This window comes from Pelecanus crispus, chromosome 1 (genome assembly GCF_030463565.1).
Source record: "Pelecanus crispus isolate bPelCri1 chromosome 1, bPelCri1.pri, whole genome shotgun sequence".
Lineage (NCBI taxonomy): Eukaryota > Metazoa > Chordata > Aves > Pelecaniformes > Pelecanidae > Pelecanus > Pelecanus crispus.
The window spans coordinates 51,581,806-51,604,321 of record NC_134643.1 but is presented as its reverse complement, the minus strand read 5'-3'; the positions used below and the strand labels follow the sequence as shown (position 1 = coordinate 51,604,321).

The window sequence follows — 22,516 nt, the reverse complement described above, 5'->3', positions numbered from 1 at the left end:
ATAGGGGAAGGAATTCCTAGATGTTTCCTATGTACATATGCTAGTAATATGTGCTTACAAACAATTTTTGGATACATATACATGTTTGTTTCTCTTATTTTAAAAAGAGGTTTAATTCCTGCTTTCAACACCAAAATTCAGTTTAGCCTGCATCTGTTGTCTCCTTGGTATTTTGGTTTCGCTACAGTAAGGCCAAATTGACAAATCCGTTTTGCTTCCATTTAACTGGTAACCTGTTTAAACTCTGGTAGCGTGTACAGTATAGCTTTACTGTAATAGTTCAGAAAAAGAAATGTGATAGTGTTGAGTCTCCAAAGCCATGACAAGACATGCTAAAATGCAAAAGATTTATGACTTCCTTGGACATGCTGTTCCAGATTTCTCTTCTAATTACCTCCTTTTTTTTTTTACTGCAGGTAACTCAGCTGACAGAGAAGCTGAAGAATCAATCAGAAAGTCATAAACAAGCCCAAGAAAATTTGCATGAGCAAGTGCAGGAGCAAAAGGCACATCTAAGAGCTGCTCAAGACCGTGTGCTCTCCCTGGAAGCAAACATCACTGAACTAACCAGCCAGCTAAATGAAAGTAAAGAGAAAGTTTCACAACTTGATGTACAGGTAATGGAGCTCTATACTGTCTGGTGATGGTAAATCCTGCTTATGATTTCTGTATTCTCTCCAGAGAACGTACATAGCAATTTTGGAAAAATTGCGTGTTTCTGCTAACAGAGAAATGAAGTAGAATGAGGCAGATAAAACTGAAGAAAATGTAAGTGGATTCAGAATAGCAATAGATGGCAAGTGTTGGGGTTTTTTGTTGTTGTTTTTGTCTATATTGTTTTGGGTTGGGTTTGTTTGTTTGTTTTTTTAATTAAAAAAACCCCAAAGTTCATTACTGAGTTGGGAAAATCTGTCCTCAAGCATCTCTTGTTGTATTTGTAATGATTAGCCATCCAAAACCCTGCTTTTAGCACTCCTGGATTCTCTGCAGCGGAGTGAAAGTCTGTCAGGTCACTAAGATCTTGTTGTCTAGAAATTTCCTGTGCTGGTGACTTTTGTCAAAAACAAAACAAAAAAGCTGTGGGCCACCTTGTTGTCAATTTAATTTACTAAACAAGGAAACTGCCTGGTATATAGACTCAATGTGGACTCTCTTACTTTAGTGCTGCTTAAGTTAAAAGCTGCTAATTATGTTCAGCTGTCTCAAAGAATAAATAACATTTGATCAGAAGTTCGTGCATCAGTACACTTGGAGCAGCTAGTACTGTTGTTGATTAATACACTGTGGTGTCTTTTGAATTAGTGTTACTCAGTTTCCTAACAGGTCTAGGAACTTCTTCTGATGTAGCTTTGCGATGTTTTTACTGGGCTTTGCTACACTATCTGAGCTGTTTTTTCACCAAGACATCAGAGGTAGAACTGAATAATCAGTGGACTGTTGCAACTGCTTTTTAAGGCAATGTGAGTTTCCTTACGGTCTTCAGAGAGGCAGCATTTTTATTAGGGAGAAAAACAGTAAACCACAGTAGCAGGTGACCCTGACTATTGCCTCTTTGCACCAACACCATTCATACCCACCCTCTAAATTTTGTTTGGTGGGTGTTTTGGAAGGAAGGGAGGTTGCCCCTAACAGGCAGATAGGAGCAGAGAAATACAGGCTGCATGTGGAAGCATATTTTTGTTATTATTCTTTTTGCTTTTAAAAATTTTGGAGGCCCTTAAATGTGCATGTAGTTTGAGGTTATCAAGGTATGCATGGATGTGAATGCAGTAAGTCTATCCCATTGTTCCTTGTTAGTAAGTAAAAATATTTTCCTAAAATAGAACATGAGTGGGACTGGTGGGGGTTTTTTTGTTTCTCTGGCTTTTTAGCTCAAAGTAAGAACTAACTGTAGCTTAAAATCCTGATATTTTTCTAAACCTTGAAAATCTTTCTTCCTCTTTTTTTACACTAGCACATGAAAACTACTGATTTTACTGTTAAACTTACTGATAAGTATATAAAAAAAAAAAAAATAAAATGAGCTATGGTAAAATGGGTGTTTTAGTGAAATACAAATTGTCTTTCAGGTAAAAGCCAAGACTGAATTGCTACTTTCAGCAGAAGCATCAAAAGCTGCTCAAAGAGCGGATCTTCAGAATCATCTGGACACTGCCCAGCATGCACTGCAAGATAAGCAACAGGTTATAAGCAACATATAAACATAAAGTTTCTATGTTACCTAAAAAAACTACTTAAAAACCCAAGAATAGTCTGTTTACAAACTAAATAAACATGTGAATATGCATTTGGAAATCACCATTTAGGGTATTTTAACCATGTGACGTATTCAGTTCTTTTTGCTGTAATCTGAGCCAGATATATTTTGCAGTGTAAAGAATTTACTTAGGAATCCACTCCTTGCTGTAGGATTATGGTTCAGAATCTAAGCCATCCTATTGGGATGTAATTCAATTCTCACCTGTATGTTATGAAGAAAAGATTGTAGAATGCACTGGGTACAAGTGAAAACTCTGAACTCTTATTGCAGATTCAGGTAAATTCAGAATCAGATGCCTGTATTCAGAAATAATTATCTGCGTGCCAACTGACACAAAAAGCCAAAAGACTGTTGTTAAAATTGCATGGTTTTAGTATGTGTTAATCCTAGTGAAGCATTCCACTGGCTGCTGAATCAAGTATTTACATTGTTAGAATCAGTGCTGCTGTGGTCTTCATGGAAACATCCAGCAGATGCTAAATTAGCACCATTTTTTAGGGTGGGAATGTAATTAATTGCTATAAACAGGAGACCTTTTTTTTTGCATCTATTAAATAATTAATTAATAATTAAATAAATCAGCTTGGTTGGAAAGCAATGAGCTTTGATGTAGCTGTCATCATAGTGGTTACTAGGTGAATGTGTTCACGTCTCTTGTGGAAATTATGTTGTTTTGTGTTGAACCAAATGGTTTGAAATAATCTCTGGTATGTGGAGAACTGACTGTTTTCATGGTATTGGCTTTCCTCTTTGGTGGTGCTTAATTTCATGAAGACAGCAAAAATTTTCTCTAAGGTTTTGTAGCGTTGCTTTCTAGTTACTGTTGTACCAACTGCAGGTTCTAGTGCATTTATTACCTGCAATTCCTCTTCCATTTATAACTTAAAACACCTTTGTGAAGATTTAGCCCACAGCCTGTAAATTTGAGAGGAATATTGAGGCTTTAAAAGAAATTCATCACTTTAACAGAGAGAGTTTGTGCACATGTTTGTGTTTCCGCTCTCAATTTCCTGCCCCTCAGAATAAAAAAAGAAACATTATTTTCCTTTTTAATTTGAACACATTAGATCATTTAAAGCATATGTGACATTAGTCATTTTTGGAAGTTACTTAAAAACTAACAACGCTCGTATTTTTATTTTACCTCAGGAATTAAATAAGGTCAGCGTTCAGTTGGATCAGGTTACAGCTAAGCTGAATGACAAGCAGGAATACTGTACTCAGCTGGAAGCCAATCTTAAAGAGTACAAAGAGAAATGTCTTTATTTAGAACAGAAAACTGAAGAGCTAGAGGGACAGCTTAAGGTTTGTATTGAACACAGTATCTGAGCTTACAGAAAGTGATGTTCTCTGCTGTTTGGTAGTATGTGATAAAAGCTGTGCTCAAATTATGGGGAAGGGATTATATCAATACCACTTTTGTAGGTTTTCTTTTTCACTAGTGTTTTCTGATCCACCTTTTAAACCTATTCTCCTCTTCTTCCATGCTAGCATATCACACTAAGAAGATAAGCTTAGGACATTGCCACTATACTGTGATTTTCCTGTATGTGTGCTTCTACCAACCTCTGTGTTACCTGGAAAGAGTTATGAGAGGGAACATGAATACTTCCCGAAATTAGAGTCTTCAAGCTCAGCCTTATACACTTCACAAGTGGTAGCAGGGAGTATGTGTTACGTTGGTTAGCCCAAGTTAACACTACCTGTCTGGTTTAATTTATTTCTAAAGCCTTTCAGTAGGCTTCTACAGAGGCTTTTTATCAGGATTTTTTTACCAATGTTTTTCTCTAACTTGATCTTGAGTTTTGCATTCCATTTCTTGAATCATTTTTTCTCTTAAAATACACACAATTCTGGCAGAAGGTTTGCAGAAGCTTTTGGTGTCTTGAGATACTAATATTTTCAGTTAAGGATATGAATTAGTCCTAATGCTCCTAATGAGAGCGTTTAAATTTGGACTTTAACTATTGTTCAATATTTGTTAAGCATTGTTGGTGGTCAAAATTCATGATACATAAAAACATATGATACAGGGATCTTAGGAAAAATGCTGAATTGGTTTTGCAGGGTTGTCTGTCTGTTTTGAGGGAGGTTAGCAGTCTTTATGCTCAAGACTGAGTGGGGTGTTTTTCCTAGCTTATGTGCTCTATAGAAGAGAAGGAAGGTTGTTTTCCCTGTATAAAATTTTAAATTTTAAATCAAATGCTATTAAAAAATAAAGCAGTCATACTTTGCATTATTAACATAATTATTTTGTGCTTCCATCTCTCTTCTTTTGCACACTGTTGTTTTTCTGCCTGCTTTCATTTCTGGTTTTATTTTTCATCCTTTTGCTAAAGTTTCACAAGTAACCAACAGACACAAATGCTTGGGAAGGATTCAGTACTTGCTTGCACAAGATTTTATGAGGTGCCTGGTAGCTGAAGTGTGAAACTGAGCAGGGTTGTTGATGCTGTCAACAGGAATGCAATTCTGTGTAAAATCTTGATGTCATCGCCATTCTTTGGGATTATTCCAGTTGAATGCATGATATTTAAAAAAAAATTTTAAAAAAGTAGAAAAAAAAAAACCCTCAGGAATTTTCTCAGAGAAACTTGGCCATTTTGTTTTATGGCCACTGCATGAAAGCAGAAGTGCCTGTAAAACAGCCAGTATGTTGAAGAGTCTAAGCAGTGCCCATTTGCTGAAGACTACAGGAGTCTTTATACTCCATGTAAATGAACAAATACCTTGAGAAAAAAAAAAACAAACAAGAAAAACCTCTTCCAGGCAAGCACAGGATTTATTCACAGCTGTAGTTTGTCTTTGTTTTTGTTATAAAGAATGGCAGAGTTCTTGGGATATGTAAATCAGCAGTCATTTGAAACTGCTGAAACTACTCTGTGGTGGCTGAGAACCTGGCCCCAAAGCTGAGCACTATGTATGGCCTTTTTTTTGTATAGGTGTTTTGGATAGACTCTTGAAAGATTTCTGCTTTTTATCTATTACTTTACAGTAAAATGTCTGCTTGGCCTTTAATTTAAAGATGATTTCAGAATGTTTTACCAAAACAGTTCAGTTCTGGAAGAGCAAGAGATTTGCAGGAACTGAGTAATGAAAGATAAAGAGCAAACTAATGAAATAGGTAGATGGTATGTGAGAATTGTGACTGCTTTCTACAGTAAATGCTACTCACAGACTAGATGATTTCTGGTTTTTATTAGTATTTTTATTTTGTTGGTTGTGTTCTGATGGCTCTAAGTTTTTATTTTTCTATCTCAGAAACTTGAAGCTGACATTCTTGATGCTAAAGCAAGCAAAGAACAATCTCTTCAGGAGTTACAGCAGCAGCGACAGCAATCTACAGAATTAGACCTCCGAACAGCAGAACTGAGTAAACAACTTGAAGCAGCAAGAGAAGCGTATGCATTTCCCATGTTATAGTACTTTTCAGTCAGACGTAAAACTAGAATCGTTTGGACTAGAGTTGAAATTTTGTTCTTCTCTCCTGTGATTTCTTAAAATCATAGATAAGTGCTGTGTTCCCCTCTGCTACGAGAACTGAATTTTATCCCACCTGTTTTCTTTCACTCTATATGCCATGCAGACTCCATTTGCCATGTTGTCTTATGTGAATCACTGACTGCTGTGATTCAATACACTTCAGTGTATTCACTGTGCTTGTTGTCAGCTAAATATCTGAACAGTTTGATGTAGTGAGGTCCATCTTTAAAAATCCATAGCTCTGTAACTTTTTTCAGACTAATTTGCAATTTATGCATAAGCAGCAAAGGGGTAGTTTCTCTTCATTATAGTTGAGAAAGAAAAATCCATCTCAAAGTTGTTTTTAGAGTTGCTGGTATGTCCTCATTGGAGAGACAAAATGCCCATGCTCTGCATGAAAAAGGTATGCTTTGAAGTAGTTCTACAGTTAATACATTAAATAATAGAGGCATTTAATGATACAAAAGAACCTGTGAAGAAGAATTTTTAAAAAAATATTATTTTTCTCTTTGTATTTGCAGGATGGCTAATGCTAAATTGGATTTGCAGAAGAAATCTGAGGCCCTTGAACAAGCGAAGCAGCAAATTTCAAAGCAGGAGGAGGAAAAGGCCAGCCTCAAACAAAACCTTGAGAAATCAAATCAAGATACAAGTAAACAACTCAAGGAATTAGACTGTAAAATGCAAGCAGCAACATCGGAGCTGCAACAAGTGAAATTAGAGAAGGATGCTCTACTAAAGGACCTTACAGCTACCAAAGACAAGCTCTCAAAAAGTTCTGAATCCTTCAAAAAAAGAAAGGAGGAATTGGAAAAAGAAATACAAAGAGGAAAAGCAGCTGTGGCAGAAATGGTTAGTAGTTTCTTTAGACATTATTTGGTGTATTTACAGCCTGATGAAATGTCTTTGCTTTCTGTCTGAAAACAGTGTACATACAGTGACAATGCATGGAAATTGGTTGCCTTAAGGAAAAACAAATTGTGATTTTTTTAGTAGTTCATACATGTGTCCTACCTTGAGGTTTTGTCTAGATGTTCACAGTAGTGAACATCAGTCATATCACACAACAGGATCCCTTTTTCTTGCTGCGTGCCTTTGATACAGTGAAGAAACTAAATGGAGACACGTGGTAAAACAATTTGATGGGAAATGTCCCCATTTTTAAAAACGCATCGGCCTTTTTATAACACCACAAAGTTATAAAACCTTTGCTGAAGTGCCACCATGATGAAGAAGATGTTAAAAGAGGCTGTTTTAGTTTCCTTTCTGGAGTCTTTGTATATAGAACCTTCCTGTGCACTTGTCTGGACACGCTGGAAGGCTGCGTACTGCAGGCAGAGTAACGTCGTCTGTCATTTGGGGAGATGCCTAGCTTAAGGTATTATCAGAGTACTAGAAATATTTGAGTTTCAGAAAGGTCTCACAAGTGGTGGTATAACAGCAAGTGCTTGACCACCAGAGCAACCTATTACGGTAAAGAAAGTGAATTTTCACTAGCCTTAAAATACACCTTTTTCTTCCCTCTTTTGCTTTGTTGGTAACATGAATGGGCACTGTTTGAACATGTTTTATAGATTTTCTTACACAGTTCTTCTGACACCCCTGCCTCAGACATGGTAGGGGTGTCTTTCTCATTCCCGTCTCATCTTACATGTCACCATTTTCCAGAACCCGTTCAGAGCTGCTTTTATTCTGATCTAAAAAAAATTCTGCTCCTAGTTAAAAATAACATTTTTTCCTTTACTCTTTCACCTTTTTAAGATAAGCCTTTTTGTTTGCTTTACTTAGTTACTGCTGTTTAAATATTTGTTTTTCCTAAAAACTTGAGGGATTTTCTCCCCAATTTAGACTTAAAGACAGGAGTCCAGATTCTGCTTCTAGTTCCGTAGTCATTTGGAGGCTCGCCACTGTCTTAAGTGCATAGTATTTGGGCTTAAAATGTGGTTGTATTTGGATACAAGTCCCGCAAAGGTACTCGCTCGTGAGTTTTAGAACATCAGGAAATTTTGGATCCTGAGGAGGGCGATGAGCCTACTGCTTCCCGCAAGAAGGAGAAGGGCTGCCAACAGCAGCTTCAAACAGGGAGACTATCCCTAATCAGAAAAACTCTTTGGCACATGGCCGCGTTTGTTAGTACAGGGTGCTGTGTTCAGCTTAGATTTACCACTGTTAAAGTTTTGAGAAGTTTTGAGCTGAAAATATGTCTGCAGCTGAGAAGGAAAGCTTTTTCACTGAAAAGGAAAGCATTATTTTTCAAGGTTTTGTAGGTCCTGCAAAAATACCTGGTACCCAGCCTTAGCAGCTCACAGGAATATTCCTTTGTCTTATGTTTTTTAGGAAAAATCTTGCCAAGAAGTAAAGCACCAGCTCCAGGTACAAACAGAGTCTGTAGCTAAAGAGAGGAATGAATTGAAAAACTCACTGGAAAAAAAGGAGGGGGTAAGCTGTCCTCTTACTTTCAGAAATCTAGAAACCAATAATAATAAATGTTTGAAAGCTTCATTTTCAGTCTCACATGCTGGGACTGATGCTCTCAGTCAGAGGTTGCGGTTCTCAAATTGTAACCTACCTGGGGTACTGAAATAAGGCAATACTAAAAATTTTCTAGATGTTAATATGAAGCTTCAAAATAACAGATTCTACTCCTGCCTTTTTGTGCCCCACATACCTTAGCAGGGGATTTTAGCCCTTCAGGTTTTTTCATTAGTGAAACAGTTACTTGGTATTACCATGTCCTCATTTTTTTCATACTTTCATACGGTAAAAGTTGTTATCTTGTATCCTGAAATCTGCTTTAGTCTCAGGCCTAATCAGTATGTTCTCTGTGTGGTTGACAGGACATTTCCAGATATCCTTGAAGGATTTAGTTGCTTTTGCAAACTTGTGTCAGTCACTTGCCTGTGACTGCATAAGGGCCAAATGTACTTTTTTTTTAAAGATGAGCATTCAGACTGGAAAATCGTGTAGTCCAGCTGGCAGCCCGAAGACCAAATCCACTTTCATGGTTTTCTTTACCCAAGCTGTCACCTGTTCCCTAAAGGAATCAGAAAAGATATGATCAGCGGACACAGTTTGATGGACTGTGATGGACTCTTACTGCCTGAAAGAGGGTTTGTGGGTGTGCAGGCATGATAGTAATTGCTCTGTTGACTACTGCTGCTACTCCCCTGGCTCCTCTCTCATTCGGCAGAAGCACTATGGTGCTCTGTGGCAAGTACAGGAGGATGAGTTTGGTGTCTGCTGCAGTTGGCAGCAGGAAAGCTCAGACCACTGCTGGCTTGAGAAGAGTTGCCTGCTCTCAATTTTGAATGGTGAAAAAAGACTGCAGTTGCTCTACGTGTAGGAAATTGGGAATAACGGATGACTTCAATGTGTTATGGTAGCTCTTAAAATCTACTTACCCGTGTTTGACCCCCTAGCTCTGAAGCAGAAGGTAGCGGCAGTGGCACTGTGGGATGGTCTGGTTCTGTGTGCAAGAAATAACAGTAGCGTACTTGGAAACTGTTTCCTGCAAATAATCGGCAGCTCTTTGTAAAAACATGAGCAGGCATACTGGATCAGAAGAGAGTCTCTGGTCTGTGGCAGAGGAAAGTAGCAGATGCCTAGAGAAAAGTAGAGTAGGTCAAGCCTTTCAGATTCCTACAATCAGGGGGTTCTCCCCAACTTCTAGGTGTCTTTTGGGAGCTGATTTCCTGAAGCTGTATCTTCAGCTTTACCAGCTTTGACCAGTTTTTCATCTATAAAACTGTCTGTTTGCTTTTTGAACTACGTAATTTGTCATCCACACAGTTCAATAGGCAGTTTCACATACTACAGCATGTACAAATAATGATTTAAATTAAAATTATATACAGTTATTTAATATTTTTGAATATAGATTTCTAAGCAGTTGTCGATAGAACTTGATTCAGCACGAGAGCAAGTACTGGAAATTCAGGGTCTTCTGAAGGAGAAAGAAAAAAGTGAGCAACAACTCCAGGCAAAGCTGAGAGAGTTAAAGGAGTCTTTTGAGCAGAAGAAAAAACACAGTGAGATACTACAAGCTGAATTAAAAACTGCCCTTTTAGAAAAGGTAAGACTGGCCTCTCTTACTCCTTTAAGAAAATGAATGTAAATTTCTCTGATAAAGGCTGCAGCTTTTATGTTAATATCTTTGTGATAAACAGCTGTTTCCTGCAGTCTTGTTGGAAATTATAAGGTCAGGATGTGGGACCAAGTTCTTCAGATGCTGTTGGAGGTAGAAACAACAACATCAACAACAACATTAATAAAGTAAAAAGCACCAGTGCTGAAATATGCATTCTGTAGGAACTGAGTTTCAATGAAGTGATAAAAATGGCTCGATTGAATGTGTTTATTTTGTTACAGGAGGCAAGAGCTGCCATTTTCTTGTGAAGCAGTAGAATTTTGTGAGAGTAGTTTAGACAAATACTGCAATGTTTTGGAACATCCATGGCAGTTTTAAACCAGGTCTTCTCTTATTATACCAAAAGAATTTCTCTGAGTGACAGCATGAAACTCATAAACCATAACAGAAAGAGTTCAAATGTCTTACAACATTAGGGAATGTTGTGTTGTGTGCCATGCACTGTTAAATGTTGCTCCATCTTTGGCTGCCCTATGCTACATGGACCTATTTGTGTTTTAGTCAGTCTGTGGAAACTTTGGGACTTGGAAACTTTATTTAGATTTTTAATGTTTGGTCTTAATGTGTTTCACTTAGTCTTTTGACACGAATTGAATTTTGTTGTTAAATTAGTTACAAAATATTATTGTAAAATCACAAGCATCAGATTACTGAACTGCTATTTTGTAAGTGGAAAAACAAATCTCATCTTGCAGTAGAAATGCAGTTTATTTAAATGATTAAGCTTACTTTACTGTCTGTAACTTTAATTGAAACTTCCTGCGCTTATGTTTCAGGCAGAACTGGAGAATAAACTGCAACAGCAATCTATTTTGTCAGCACAGGAGCTTAAAGCAGAGAAAGTCAGGCTAGCAGACTTACAGAAGACCCATGAAAAACATAAGGAAAACATGGAGAAGCTGCAGCTGGACCTTTATGGGAAAGAGTCTGAGCTGTTGGCAACCAGGCAAGACCTTAAGGTACTTACAGTCATGTTAATGTCATATGTGACTTAGTAGATCTGTTTATATCCATTTTGAAGACCAAGAAACAGTGCAAGAACTGTATAGGCAGAAAAAAAGCTCTTCTGCTTTATATAGAATTCAGTGCTGTTCAATTCCTTCCCCTGGGACAAAGGACATCCTGAAACTAATTTAAAGCCAAGGGTATTTGCCAGTTTACCTGAAATACCCTTGCATTTGTGCAGCAGCAAAGTGAAAGATTACTTATTTTTGTATTCTTTTAAGAGTTAATGTTTCATGTTACTTTTTCTTGTTATATATTGTAGCTTTCAGCTGATTTAAACAGCATAGCTAATTAGTTCAAAGTCTCTGCCAGCATGTGAGTAACCGCTATCTTCTAGATGATTTAACTAGAATTTTAGTTGTCAGTCTTTTCCCACATCCTTGCCCCTTCTGCTTCCTCCGGCTGATTGTAGATGTTCAGAGATGTCAAACTAACAGAAACAGTAGGTTTAGGGACCTGCCTGGAATACAAGTGTCTGAACTTAGTCCTTGAAGTTTTTGCTATTCCTAAGCTGAATTTATCTGGTTTGGTATTAGGGTGTAGTACCTTCAAACAGGTATTGCCGGGAGTTGAGTCAGTCAGCAAAGGTGTTTTTTGCCCTTTTCTTCTGCCCCCTTCCTTCATGTCAGTGCTAAGCCAATGCTCCAGTTATTCCCAGGATATACTGTGCTGCAGAGACTGGTTGTCTACTGGCAAGATGTGTAGCTTTGGCACTTTGCCCTTCAGATGAGTCCCACTGCAGCTTTGTCTGTGTCTGTCTGATACTGTTGTTGTAGGATCTTCTGAAGTTTATGAAGAGAAGTAGGCACTTTGGGAGGACAGATCATCTGATATGTTCTCGGTGTCAGCTTCTGTTTGCTTCATTATGTATAAAGGGAGCCTTTGGTGACTGCTTAGATTTCATCGCTCTCTTCCACCTGTCCCAGTGGAGGCCTTTCAGTCCCACTACTGAAATTGTTAAAGGTCTTGTGTCCATTTCAGATAGGCCCATGTGAACTGTGGACCCCTAGCCAAACTACAGGTTCAGGGTTATTTTAATAAAAAGAGAAATAGCTCCTTTACATATAGGCCATTGGAAATCTATTAATCTTACTCCTCCTCTGTAGCATTAGATTACCTGTGACATTTCCCTGCAGGTTACAGACACTTTACTTTCAGTGCAGCTTGGTTGAATCGCTATGTTAAATTGTGAAGAACTTCAGCATGATTAACAAGCAATGGTGGTTTAAACATACTCTTTCTCATGATTAGTTGCTATAGCACATGTACCTCTCTGAGTTAATTTCCTGCAATGCATTTAGATCAACATTTGGCAATGCAGTGACCTGTAAAAGCATTGGATGTGCTCAGTAACTGGGTTTTTTTGGTATAGTTTTCATTTAAATATCGCTTGTTGCAAAAATAGCTCTGAACAAGTATTATTAAACCGGCTTGATGACCCCTAGTTCTGGCAAGTGTAAAATAGGACAGTAGGTGTCCCACATGCTTTTAAACCTGAATGGGGATGGTAGCAAGAGAGAAAGAGAACATCCATGCAAAAAGGTAAAATAAGGTGATGGCAATGGGAAAAAATGGTTTTCAAGAAGAGCAGTCAGGTAACCTAATTCATTATGTAAGTCTCTGTGGAGCCTAGAGAGCCTGAGGAAGATTGGGGTCCTCAGTACTAAAGTGATGTACCAGCTTGGAGGCTGTTTGCTCGATTTAAAAAAAAACCTAAAAAAACCCCATATATTAGGATTAGTAAACATATATTAATTAGGATTAGTGAGGTCTGCTTGCCACCACTTTTTTCCGTAAAATGTAGAAGAGGGAAAAGATGGGGAGCTGATCTTTAATCATGGATGTGCTGCTTCATTGCAGTGTTAACCTAAAGAAGCCGTCATAACTTGTCTTAGAAGACCGCAAAGGAAAAAGCATGTTCAGAAAGCCTCAGCGTGATAATGTTAGTCTTGAGAGCTGAATATCAAAATGCCACTCAAATCAGAACTTTATGGTAGAGTTTCACAGTCCAGTTCAAAGTCAGTTGTCTGGATTATGTTTTGCCTTAGGCGTATTACTTAATAAAAGTAGATGATCTGAGTCAGAGCTACGGGTTTTGATTAAAGTTTGGAACCGAAGCTGATGGGTGGGGTTTGGATTGGTCTTAATCTTATTAGTCAGCAGTAGTAGAAGTTTTTAAAACTTGTATGTAAGGTGAGCTTGGGTGTCTTTCCGTGCAGGATTTTTAGTAGAGATACAAACTCCCTGCGCAGCTGCATTGAGTCAGCATGGTTTGAAGCCCAGCATTGGCCGGGCCGTGTTGTGAGATCCTAGCAGTGCTAGGTTTTCTTTAGTGAAAAATACTACAAGGGAAAACTTAAATATTCTCACGTGGTGTAGCACCATGCTATTGGTGAGGCCAAGGTTTCAGGTGGGGGAACAGATCATAAGAGGCCGTAGAGCATATGGGTGACAGGAGTAGGGTGGTAGGTCTGGTTCCTGGGAGGGGGTGGCGGGAGTTGGGCCGTACACAGAGCACCATCTGCTGGCATCTGCTCGGAATATCCCTGCTGGGATTGCTGGCTCATCTCCGGAGACTGAGGTGTGATTGAAAAATGAGCAAACGCTTCAGCGAAGTTTTGCAGTTGGAGATACACTGCATGAGAGAGAGCCGCCGAGCGGGCAGCTGCTCTCTGGAGTGCCATCAGCATGGCTGGATCCTAGTTTCTGGTTCAATAACAGAAGATCCTAGCTATGTCGCTGTAGCTGGATGCAAACTTAGAAGCTGTAGGGCTTGCAGAGGAAAAGTGAGAAGTGTTGTAACAAAATCGGAAGTGAGAACGTAGTTATAATTTTATGGATACTATTTGCTGCAAATTTACTTTGGTTCAAAAATGCACCATCTATAACAGTAACTACACTCATACATTTTTGTCTCTGTGACCGGAAAAAGAAATTGGGTAGGATTTGAGCGCTTGTAAAAGCTACAGGTTTTGATAAAAAAGAATATTTATAATAAAAAAAGAACACCAGTAAATATTTTTTGTGTATACACACACACACGCACACACATGCAAATATGTATGTGTGTATATATAATAGATAAGTGTTTTTTGTATACACACACGCACAAAATACTTTTTTTTTTTTGTGTGGAAAAGGCATTTTTCATATAGAAGAGTTAATAAAACTGCAGAACTGTTATTTTTGCCTGGAGTTAGTGCAAACATACTTTGTGTGAATCCTGCTCTCCTGAGCTCTGCCAAGTATCCTTCAGTCTTGGCACTTGCGCTTTTTGCAGTCAATACTGGTTTCCTCTGTGTTCGCAAAAGAATGTTTCTTTGCCTCCAATATTGGCATCGCTGTCAGTGTATCTTCAGTGAACATTCTGGGACAATATTCATGCTGCCAAACCTCAGGTCTTTAAGTCAGAGGAGAGAGATCAGGTTAGCATCTGTGAATAATTTCACGTCTCTCCTTGTGGACTGGGATCAGGGAGCACACAGACTAAAATGCTCATTTGTGCACCTCACTTAGGTGGAATGAATCCAGGTCCTACCACCCAGCTAGGACCAGTTCTGCTGTTGGCATTATTATTTGCACTGCAACAGCCCAAGTTGTAGTGAATCAAACTGTGATATCTTATCTTTTTATTTATTTATTTAAACTACACCAGTCATCCTAGCATGTTTTTATTTACAAAAATAAGTACAGATTGATGTCTTTTGTTCTGTATCTTTTCCTTGCATTTGGTTTTGTCTGTCATCCTAAAGAGCAATCTCATGACTGAGGGTATCTTGTTGGGAGAACACCTGTCATATTCTGGGAGCAATGGCAAAACTGAATGGTAATTAAATAAGGAAAATGGCATCAAATGTTTTGAGAGGTGATTTTATGTTAAAGATGTGAGCTCCTCAGCAGTCCAAAAGAATCGGGCTGAATTACGGTCTCAGTGAGACTGGGCCAAGAACAAGGGTAATAACTAGAATGTTTAGCCATGTGCCAGAATATTTCTGCTCATTTCCAAAGGATGCTGTGAGGGACTTCTGAGCAAAGCAGAAAGAAAGGCATAAATAGATAAGAAGGTTGATTTACTGTTAAAATCATATTGAATGGTTTCCCAGTTAAGGTAGGTAGCATCATTATTAATCGCAGCACAATTAAGAGGCACTTGTATATGTAAGCTATAGTATGCTAAATTGTATGCAAAACTCCAAGTCTCTTGTGCTACAGACTACTTAATCACAGAAATGTTTGTGCATAATACGGTGCAGAGTAGACTGAATACTCGCTGCCCTTACAAGAATGTTTACATTGTCTTAGCATAAGACACAATGAAATAACCTGTCCAGTGTAGACACCTGAGAGGGGGTGTGAGGCAGGAGTATCCCCTATGTGAGACTTTCAGTTTGGGTGCCACTATCCACTTCATCAAATTTCATCATCCTCTGCTAACAAATAGGATGTAACCACATTTCTTCTACTGGAAACAAATTTGAATAAAAGCTGTGGCTTCATTATGTTTCTATCTAAAACTGCAGAGACTTGGGTTTTCCTGTGAAGATGTTATATGATGATGCTACACTTCCCATCCTTTCTCACTGTTAGGAAAACATGGTACGCCACTGCCCACAGTGGAGCAAAGAGGGGTAATTTTGCTTTCTGAAAGACCCACCCTGCTGAAAGCTTGGAATTGCAAAAGCGCCTCCTATTTTGCTTAAAAAAGTTTCTGAGTTAACACCTTGCTAAGTGTTAAGTAGTAAACTCTAATAGCTCAGGAAGCAAATAAAATAATGTCTACAAATTAATTTTAAAAGTCAGTGTGAGTTTTTTAAGAGCCACTGGGGTTGTTGAAAATGCCATTGAATCAGCAGTGTTCCATCATTGGTGTTTCAAACTTAAAGTCTGACTCTACAAGCAAAATACTTTAGACATTACGAGGGAGGGTTAAGAGGCATCAGAAATCAATTTGTTTTTAAATCAGCATGGGAATGGTTAAAGCATATGCATAATTAAGTGACATCAAAGTTATGCTTATTGTTCCTTTTAAAATTACTAACCTTCAACAGAGGTTTGATTAGGATTTAAGTAAGATCTTCATAAAGAATTTACCAGACACTTTATCTTGAAAGAATTTAAGTCCTTGCTGGTGCACTGAAGGTAATAAACTTATTACTAATAATAAATCTCCTCACCTCACATTCTGTATCTTAGCATCAAAAATTTCCATGAAATACCGATATTTTGGAGGAGTGGAGGATGAGTTTGGTATTTTTCTTTCTCATTGGTTCTTTGTGAAAGAACGTGCTTCTAAGTGGAGCTAGTCCTTGAGTAAGCCGAAGGCTTTAAAAAAAATAACCTCCAGAATACTAACTCAAGAAAAAACCCAAAGTTTGATTTTGCAGTGAACAAACAGAATGAGCCTTGGGTGCGAGTTCTAGGTTGTTCCTTGGGTTTCTGCAACCTGTTGTAGACAGATAAGTCCACGTTCTTTTTCTAGGTAATGAGGAGAGTTGGAGGCAAATTAAAATATAATCTGTAGTAGATTTTGAATGGAAGTTCAAATTTTGTGTTTAAAATGCAGATGCAGCTGAGACTGTGAAATGTTTTGTCCTGTTATTAGCATTTTTAGGCTGTACATTTCACTTTAGGATTTTAAAAAATTTTACAATTATCCTAGCACTAGCTTCATTAAGTCATTGGTAAAAAATAGCATTGAACGACTTTTGAAATAGCTTCATTGCATCTTAAGAAACAGCTGTCTGGAGTTACAGAGCAGTTGATTTGCCCAGAGAATAAAAAAAATTTCTGTAAGCAAATTCAAGTTCATTCTCTTTTCATCAGTCACCTTTCATTCTCTGCCCTTTTTTGTGTTTTCACCTTTTCTCTGTGGAAATATGCAAGCTGGAATACATACAGTAAGGTATTGCTGCTGGAAATGGTACTGGGGTGGTTTCTTTTTACTTAGGGTAACTTCCTAACCTAGAAGTTTCTGTAACTGTCCTTTGTCAACATTTGAAGCTAAGTGTTGCATGCTAGATAACGATTTTTCCATGTGGAAAGTGTTTAAGTGACTGCTGAGTATCTGAAGCTCTTATACTGACAAATAATTTGCAGAACTGTCTTTGTAATTAGTCCACAGAAGAAAAACTTGCTCTAGCTCAAGAAGAGTTAGTTTCCAGCAGAAATCGAATTGCTAGCAATAATCAGCAGATTCAAGAACTGAAGAAAGCAAAGTCTACACTGGAGCAGGATGCATCAAAGAAGGAGCAGCAGCTGGGCGAGAAGACCAAAATGTTACAGGATCTTCAGAATGACAGGGTAAATGCTTTTGTCTTTTGAAATCTTCACACAGACCCATCCACCCCACGCAGGCACCCTTTATTAATTTGTTACGTCTCTAAACAAGGCGTATCTTTGAGGGCATAGCACTGTTGTAGTGCATAGCAATGGCAGTTTTACTGAACCTCTGGTGCAAAGACTTTTAAAAGACAGTTGAAGTGAATTTGGTTTGAAATAGGCTGTTAATTTGTTCTAAGTGGCTAGACAGGTAGAAAAACATTATTAGTTTTAAGTCTAAAACTGCAAACGTGCTGCTAATTGTTTGCACTACAAACTGGATAGAGATATGTGGCAGTTGTTTCCCCTTTACTACAAAGCCTCCAAGTAGGTTTTGGGCCCTGGATATTTTTTGTTTGCTGGGTTTTTTTTATTTTGTGAACTTGGAAGAAGTAACTTTTCTAGTACTCTTTATTTTTCTTCAAGATTTTGAAAGAAAAAGACTTGGCTAATGAAAAATGTAAAACAACAGAGCTCCAGGAAATAAGGAATAGACTTGAAAAAGAAAGTGCCAAGCTGGGTGAAGAGCTTAGAGCCTGCAAGCAAGAATTTGAGAAGGTATATTGAGACAAACTGAGTCTTCATGTGGTTGGTTATCTGATAAGAAATATGTGCCTACTCAGTAGGTGTTATCTGGAATGACTTTGCAAAGGTGTTATTGCTGTAAATATCAGTATTACAGGGAAGGGAACCAAAGCATAGATTTCATTGAGGTTCCTGAGCAATGCTGACATGATTAGTGATAATCATGGAGCACCAGTGCCCAGCGTTCTTCGCCAGGTGGACCACATAACTCGTCTTAGCTTCAGGATGGGTTGTATGTCCTGGCTTTTCTTCTATTCCATTGTAGATTCACTGTGCATACCCTTGCTTTTGACTATTCTGAAGTGCAGAAAAGATGCCCAAAAGTGTCATGAATGTGAAGTTTCCCAGATATTCTGGGCACATCTGGTACTTCTCAAGGATGTGTGGTAGAGTTGAAACTCTCTTGATGTACTGTGGTTTCTTAAAATGTCTTAAAAAGTCACAGTCAGGGAAGAAACAATGTCAGGAGCCTCGTAAAAGACTAACTCTCTTCCAAAATCATAACAATCAAATGAGCTTTCTAAAGGGTAAAAGTTTGGAGGCTTTAATTAAATAATTCTTAGTCTCCAGTAAAATGAACTATTTCTTGCCACATTCTACGTATTTCATTTTTTAGTCTCTGTAGAAACAAACACTCTAAAAGGCCATAGTTTGTGTTTTCCCTATTATAGTATTAGTAGTTCTATTTGCATCTGTTAAGCACACAGGGTTTAAGTTGCTGCACAAGTATAAATGAAGGTACAGTCCCTATACGCTAATAAAAAGAAAGTAACGTGATATCTTATGAGTTTCAGATGTTCTTTTGTTCTCCAGTGTTTAGAAAATGGTCTCTTATTTTTAGATAGAAGTCTGTACTTTGTTTCTGTCAAGCGATCTATGCCCAGTACTTTCTTGGATTCTGGGGAAAGGTTATTATAATTCTCATCACTCCTAAAATTTCTATTCTAAAGAAGGAAATTTATAAAGATGTATATAAAATGTGTGCACACCAATGGCAGCTTAACAGTCATCTCTCGATCTCTGTACAAGCAATCAGACTGAACCAGAAATTGTCTCCTAAAGGCTTATACTCTGTTTCCCATCCCCGACCAAGGCATGGATAGATATGCATCTATAGGGCATCCCCTTGTCCTCAGGATATGTTCTCTAGCTGTCTTTGGTTTGGTTTTAATTTGTGATGTGAATTTTGATTTATGGAAAACTGGCAACCCCTATTAGTCTGTTAATAGCTGCATGCTTGGCTGTGTAATTTTGAAGGAAAATTATTCCTATAAATTTAACTAACTAGTCTACTTCAGGATTTTTTGTTTTACTACAGGAGAACAAGTAAAACTAATATTTAAACCCAAATGTTATCATTCTACCTGCTTAAAACATAGTGTAATTATTTATACATTTAAGACTAATAGAAACTATTTCTTCCATCAGTGTTTGGTTTTTACATTGTAATTATGACGCTTTTAACCTCATTATTGCAACCAGAGAACAATGTGAAGTAAATTTTAGAACAGACTCTAGAAAATTATGATGGACATATCTTTTCAAAGAACTGTAGAAAATAATCAAACAGAGCTTCCACTGCTTTAGTAGAAACATACATTAAATTTATTTTAAAAATTGAACATTGTTCATAAAATACGCATAAGTTTAAAATCTTTGATCATGAAAATCACTGATACTTTGCTCTATAAAATCATCCTTTCTTCCAGTGATAAAAGTAAAAATTATTGCTGTCCTCTCTCCTTGGAAAGAATTACAGTAGTTTTGAATTTAAATTATTTACACTTTCAATGTTGCTACTTTAACTTTGAGCTCTGTATCCTAACAGGAGGTGGCAAATCTCAAGGATGCAAAACAGCTATTGATTCAACAGAAATTAGAGCTGCAAGGCAGAATAGATAATATGTATTCAGCTCTGGAACAGGAGAAAAAAAACCATCAAGCTGTCAAAGATCAACTGAAAAAGAGAGAAGAGGAGTTGAAGAAAGAATGTGCTGAAATTGAAGCTAAACTGGTTAGTATGTTGGAGAGTATAAGACTGTTGTTTTGTGAACACGCCTTTGGATTCTTTCAGGGATGGAGAGGAAGCAAAGAATTGACTTTAGTTTCCCATTACATTAATTTTTAAATGACAGGGCCAGAAATCTTTGAGGCATTTAATGGTGTAGCAAAATTCAGTGGGATGACAGCCTTGTCTAATAGAATTTGTTGATCAAAAGTAGTGATTCTAGTACAGTAAGGTTCTTTGTCTCGGTTAAATGTAGGGAATAGGGAAAGAATGCTTGGAAGGTTGTTTTTCATTGTTCCCTTGTTTTCTCAGCATGCAGAGAAAAAAGAGAAAGAAGAAGAAAAACGGAAACATGAGGAAAAGGAGACCAAGCTCACCATGCAGGTCACAGCTCTGAATGAAAATCTGGCTACAATGAAGAAAGAGTGGCAAAGCAGTCAGCGGCGAGTGAGCGAGCTGGAGAAACAGACAGACGATTTACGTGGGGACATTGCCGTCTTGGAAGCAACAGTGCAGAATAATCAGGATGAGAGAAGAGCATTGCTGGAGAGGTAAGCTGTGGCCATGATGATGTGGAAGTGTGGTTTGGGAAATGGATAGCCTCACACTGAAAACTTGTTGCAGTTGATTCAGGATTCTATATGCATGCTTTATTTAAATCCATGTTTGTTCATAGTGCCTCTGGGCTGTGGGTAAAGTTTCCAGAGTGCAACCTTCTGTCATCCCTGCCAAAGCACAGCAAGGGGTGTTGGGGACAAACTGTGCTCTTTGTGGACTTTGACAGGGTGACTGTTTTGTAGAAAATCAGGCAGGCTTATCAGGACCTTACTTATCACCAAAACCACAGCTCTGTGCTTGTGGTCAAAGATTTATGCCCATCTGTAAGAGCCTTTTAAATCCATTGGGCTCCTCTGAACTTCGAGGTGTGTAGGTTGTGGCTTCTCATCTCATCTGTTGTGTGAACCTTGCAAGGCCTGGCAGTGAGAGCTTCTCTTACTCAACTATCCTTCTCCATCACTCTGAGGATCCCCTGCCTTGGCTCAATCAGAGTAGATGCACTAGTCATCCAGAAGCCTGGAAGAGACTCCTTAGTGCCTCCAGTAACATAGAATTTGCTTAGGGATTTCTAGGTACGCCCGCTGCTCAATATTAGGAGATTGAACGTGTAATCGGATTAGATAGGCTAAGGTTCGCACAAGAGGCGTTTTCTTCCTCCTGAAGACCTACAGTCTTCTTTTCTTCAGTTCTACTATTGTCTCTACAATATATTTAAATCTTAGGTAAGCAGAGCGCCTTTCAGGCAGCAGGAGGTATGCAAGGCAGTGGGAGTTACCTGAAAGCGGCAATTACAAGGGTAGAAGAAACACCTGTGAGACAGGGAACTTTCTTCGTCCTTGTTTTCTGACATGTTTGCTGAAGGCAGAGCGGAAAACTTTTTTTGATACTGTCAAGCTTGCTGGTTTGGTTTTTGAGCAGACCTTGGGAAAGGATGGGATCAATTCAAGTGAGATCCTCTGTCTTTGACAATCCCTTGCCACACTGTGCTGAATTCATCCAGTAGCTGTTTATGGCTTGGCAGAAAAACACCCTTTGAAATTTGGCTTTCAACAGTTAACTGAATTTCAGCTGATGGGAGGTGGCCTTGCTAAAAGAAAAAGCTTTCTTTTCTGCTCCTTTGTCTGACCTGATCTACTGCAGCTGGTTTGCAAGAGTGTCCTGTTGCACAGGGCTACTTATCAGGGCTTGCTGTTGATGGACTGCATTCAGTACTGTCCCTGGTTTTGGGAATCACTCCAGGTATTAATAAGCCACAGATATTTGAGAGCAATGCCAGATAATCTTAAACAGATTATTACAACAGAACATTTTTCCAGTCAAGGCATCCAAGAACTTTTCACAGCAAGGATGTTTTTGGCTGGATTTTACGAGAGTAACTTCTCAGAGATGACAACCTGCCCAAAGGAGGCAGTGTACATTTGCCGTATGTGCTTTGAGCTGACTATTTACTATTTTTCCTCAGGTGTATAAAAAGTGAGGGAGAAATTGAAAAGCTTCAAGCCAAACTCGTAGAAATGAAGAAAAAGCTGGACAACACTACTGCTGCAATGCAGGAACTTGGCCGAGAAAACCAGTCATTACAGGTATAACTTGATTTGAAGGAATTAAACCTGTTGATTCTCTGTGTGGAAACTTATGAGAATTTCAAGTTTGTATTGGATTGGTGGTGGGTTACCTTTCCAGATTAAGATGTTATGCTTGTGGTGTACGAGGGCCATGTTGCTGTCTGTGGGTTCTTAAATCTGCTCATACTTTTGAAACTTGGAAGATTTTCTCTCTGAACAAATAAAAGGTCTCAGTATCATGGCAGAGTTGGTGCTTTTATACCACACTGGGTAGTGTGTACAGTGAAAATAGAGGTGATTAGTAGGAATTAGACTTGCATTTAAAAAATAACCTTTTTTTTTTATATCTTCTATATAGATCAAACACACCCAAGCTCTCAACAGGAAGTGGGCAGAAGACAATGAGGTACAGAATTGTATGGCCTGTGGAAAAGGCTTTTCAGTGACAGTGAGAAGGGTAGGTGTGTTTTACTGTGTGTCTGTGGGGATTTTCTTTTTCTATTGTTTTCAAACTCTTAGATGGGATACAAACTTCAGAAAATGGCCTTAATAGTGCTGTGATGCTCAGGACGTCTCAGAACATAGTT

At 38.2% G+C, this 22,516-nt stretch overlaps 1 protein-coding gene across 2 annotated transcripts in view; it reads left to right on the top strand.

The window, feature by feature from the left end:
- Positions 1–22,516, top strand: part of EEA1 (early endosome antigen 1) — a 77,774-nt gene that overhangs the window by 47,528 nt on the left and 7,730 nt on the right. For both annotated transcript variants that reach the window (XM_075727732.1, XM_075727731.1), the window contains 14 exons: positions 417–617; positions 2,070–2,183; positions 3,410–3,565; positions 5,522–5,661; positions 6,265–6,595; positions 8,081–8,182; positions 9,621–9,815; positions 10,667–10,849; positions 17,010–17,195; positions 17,640–17,771; positions 19,627–19,812; positions 20,119–20,357; positions 21,827–21,947; positions 22,288–22,386. In XM_075727732.1, coding sequence (XP_075583847.1) covers positions 417–617; positions 2,070–2,183; positions 3,410–3,565; positions 5,522–5,661; positions 6,265–6,595; positions 8,081–8,182; positions 9,621–9,815; positions 10,667–10,849; positions 17,010–17,195; positions 17,640–17,771; positions 19,627–19,812; positions 20,119–20,357; positions 21,827–21,947; positions 22,288–22,386 — 2,385 coding nt within the window. The remainder of the gene's footprint in view (positions 1–416; positions 618–2,069; positions 2,184–3,409; positions 3,566–5,521; positions 5,662–6,264; positions 6,596–8,080; positions 8,183–9,620; positions 9,816–10,666; positions 10,850–17,009; positions 17,196–17,639; positions 17,772–19,626; positions 19,813–20,118; positions 20,358–21,826; positions 21,948–22,287; positions 22,387–22,516) is intronic.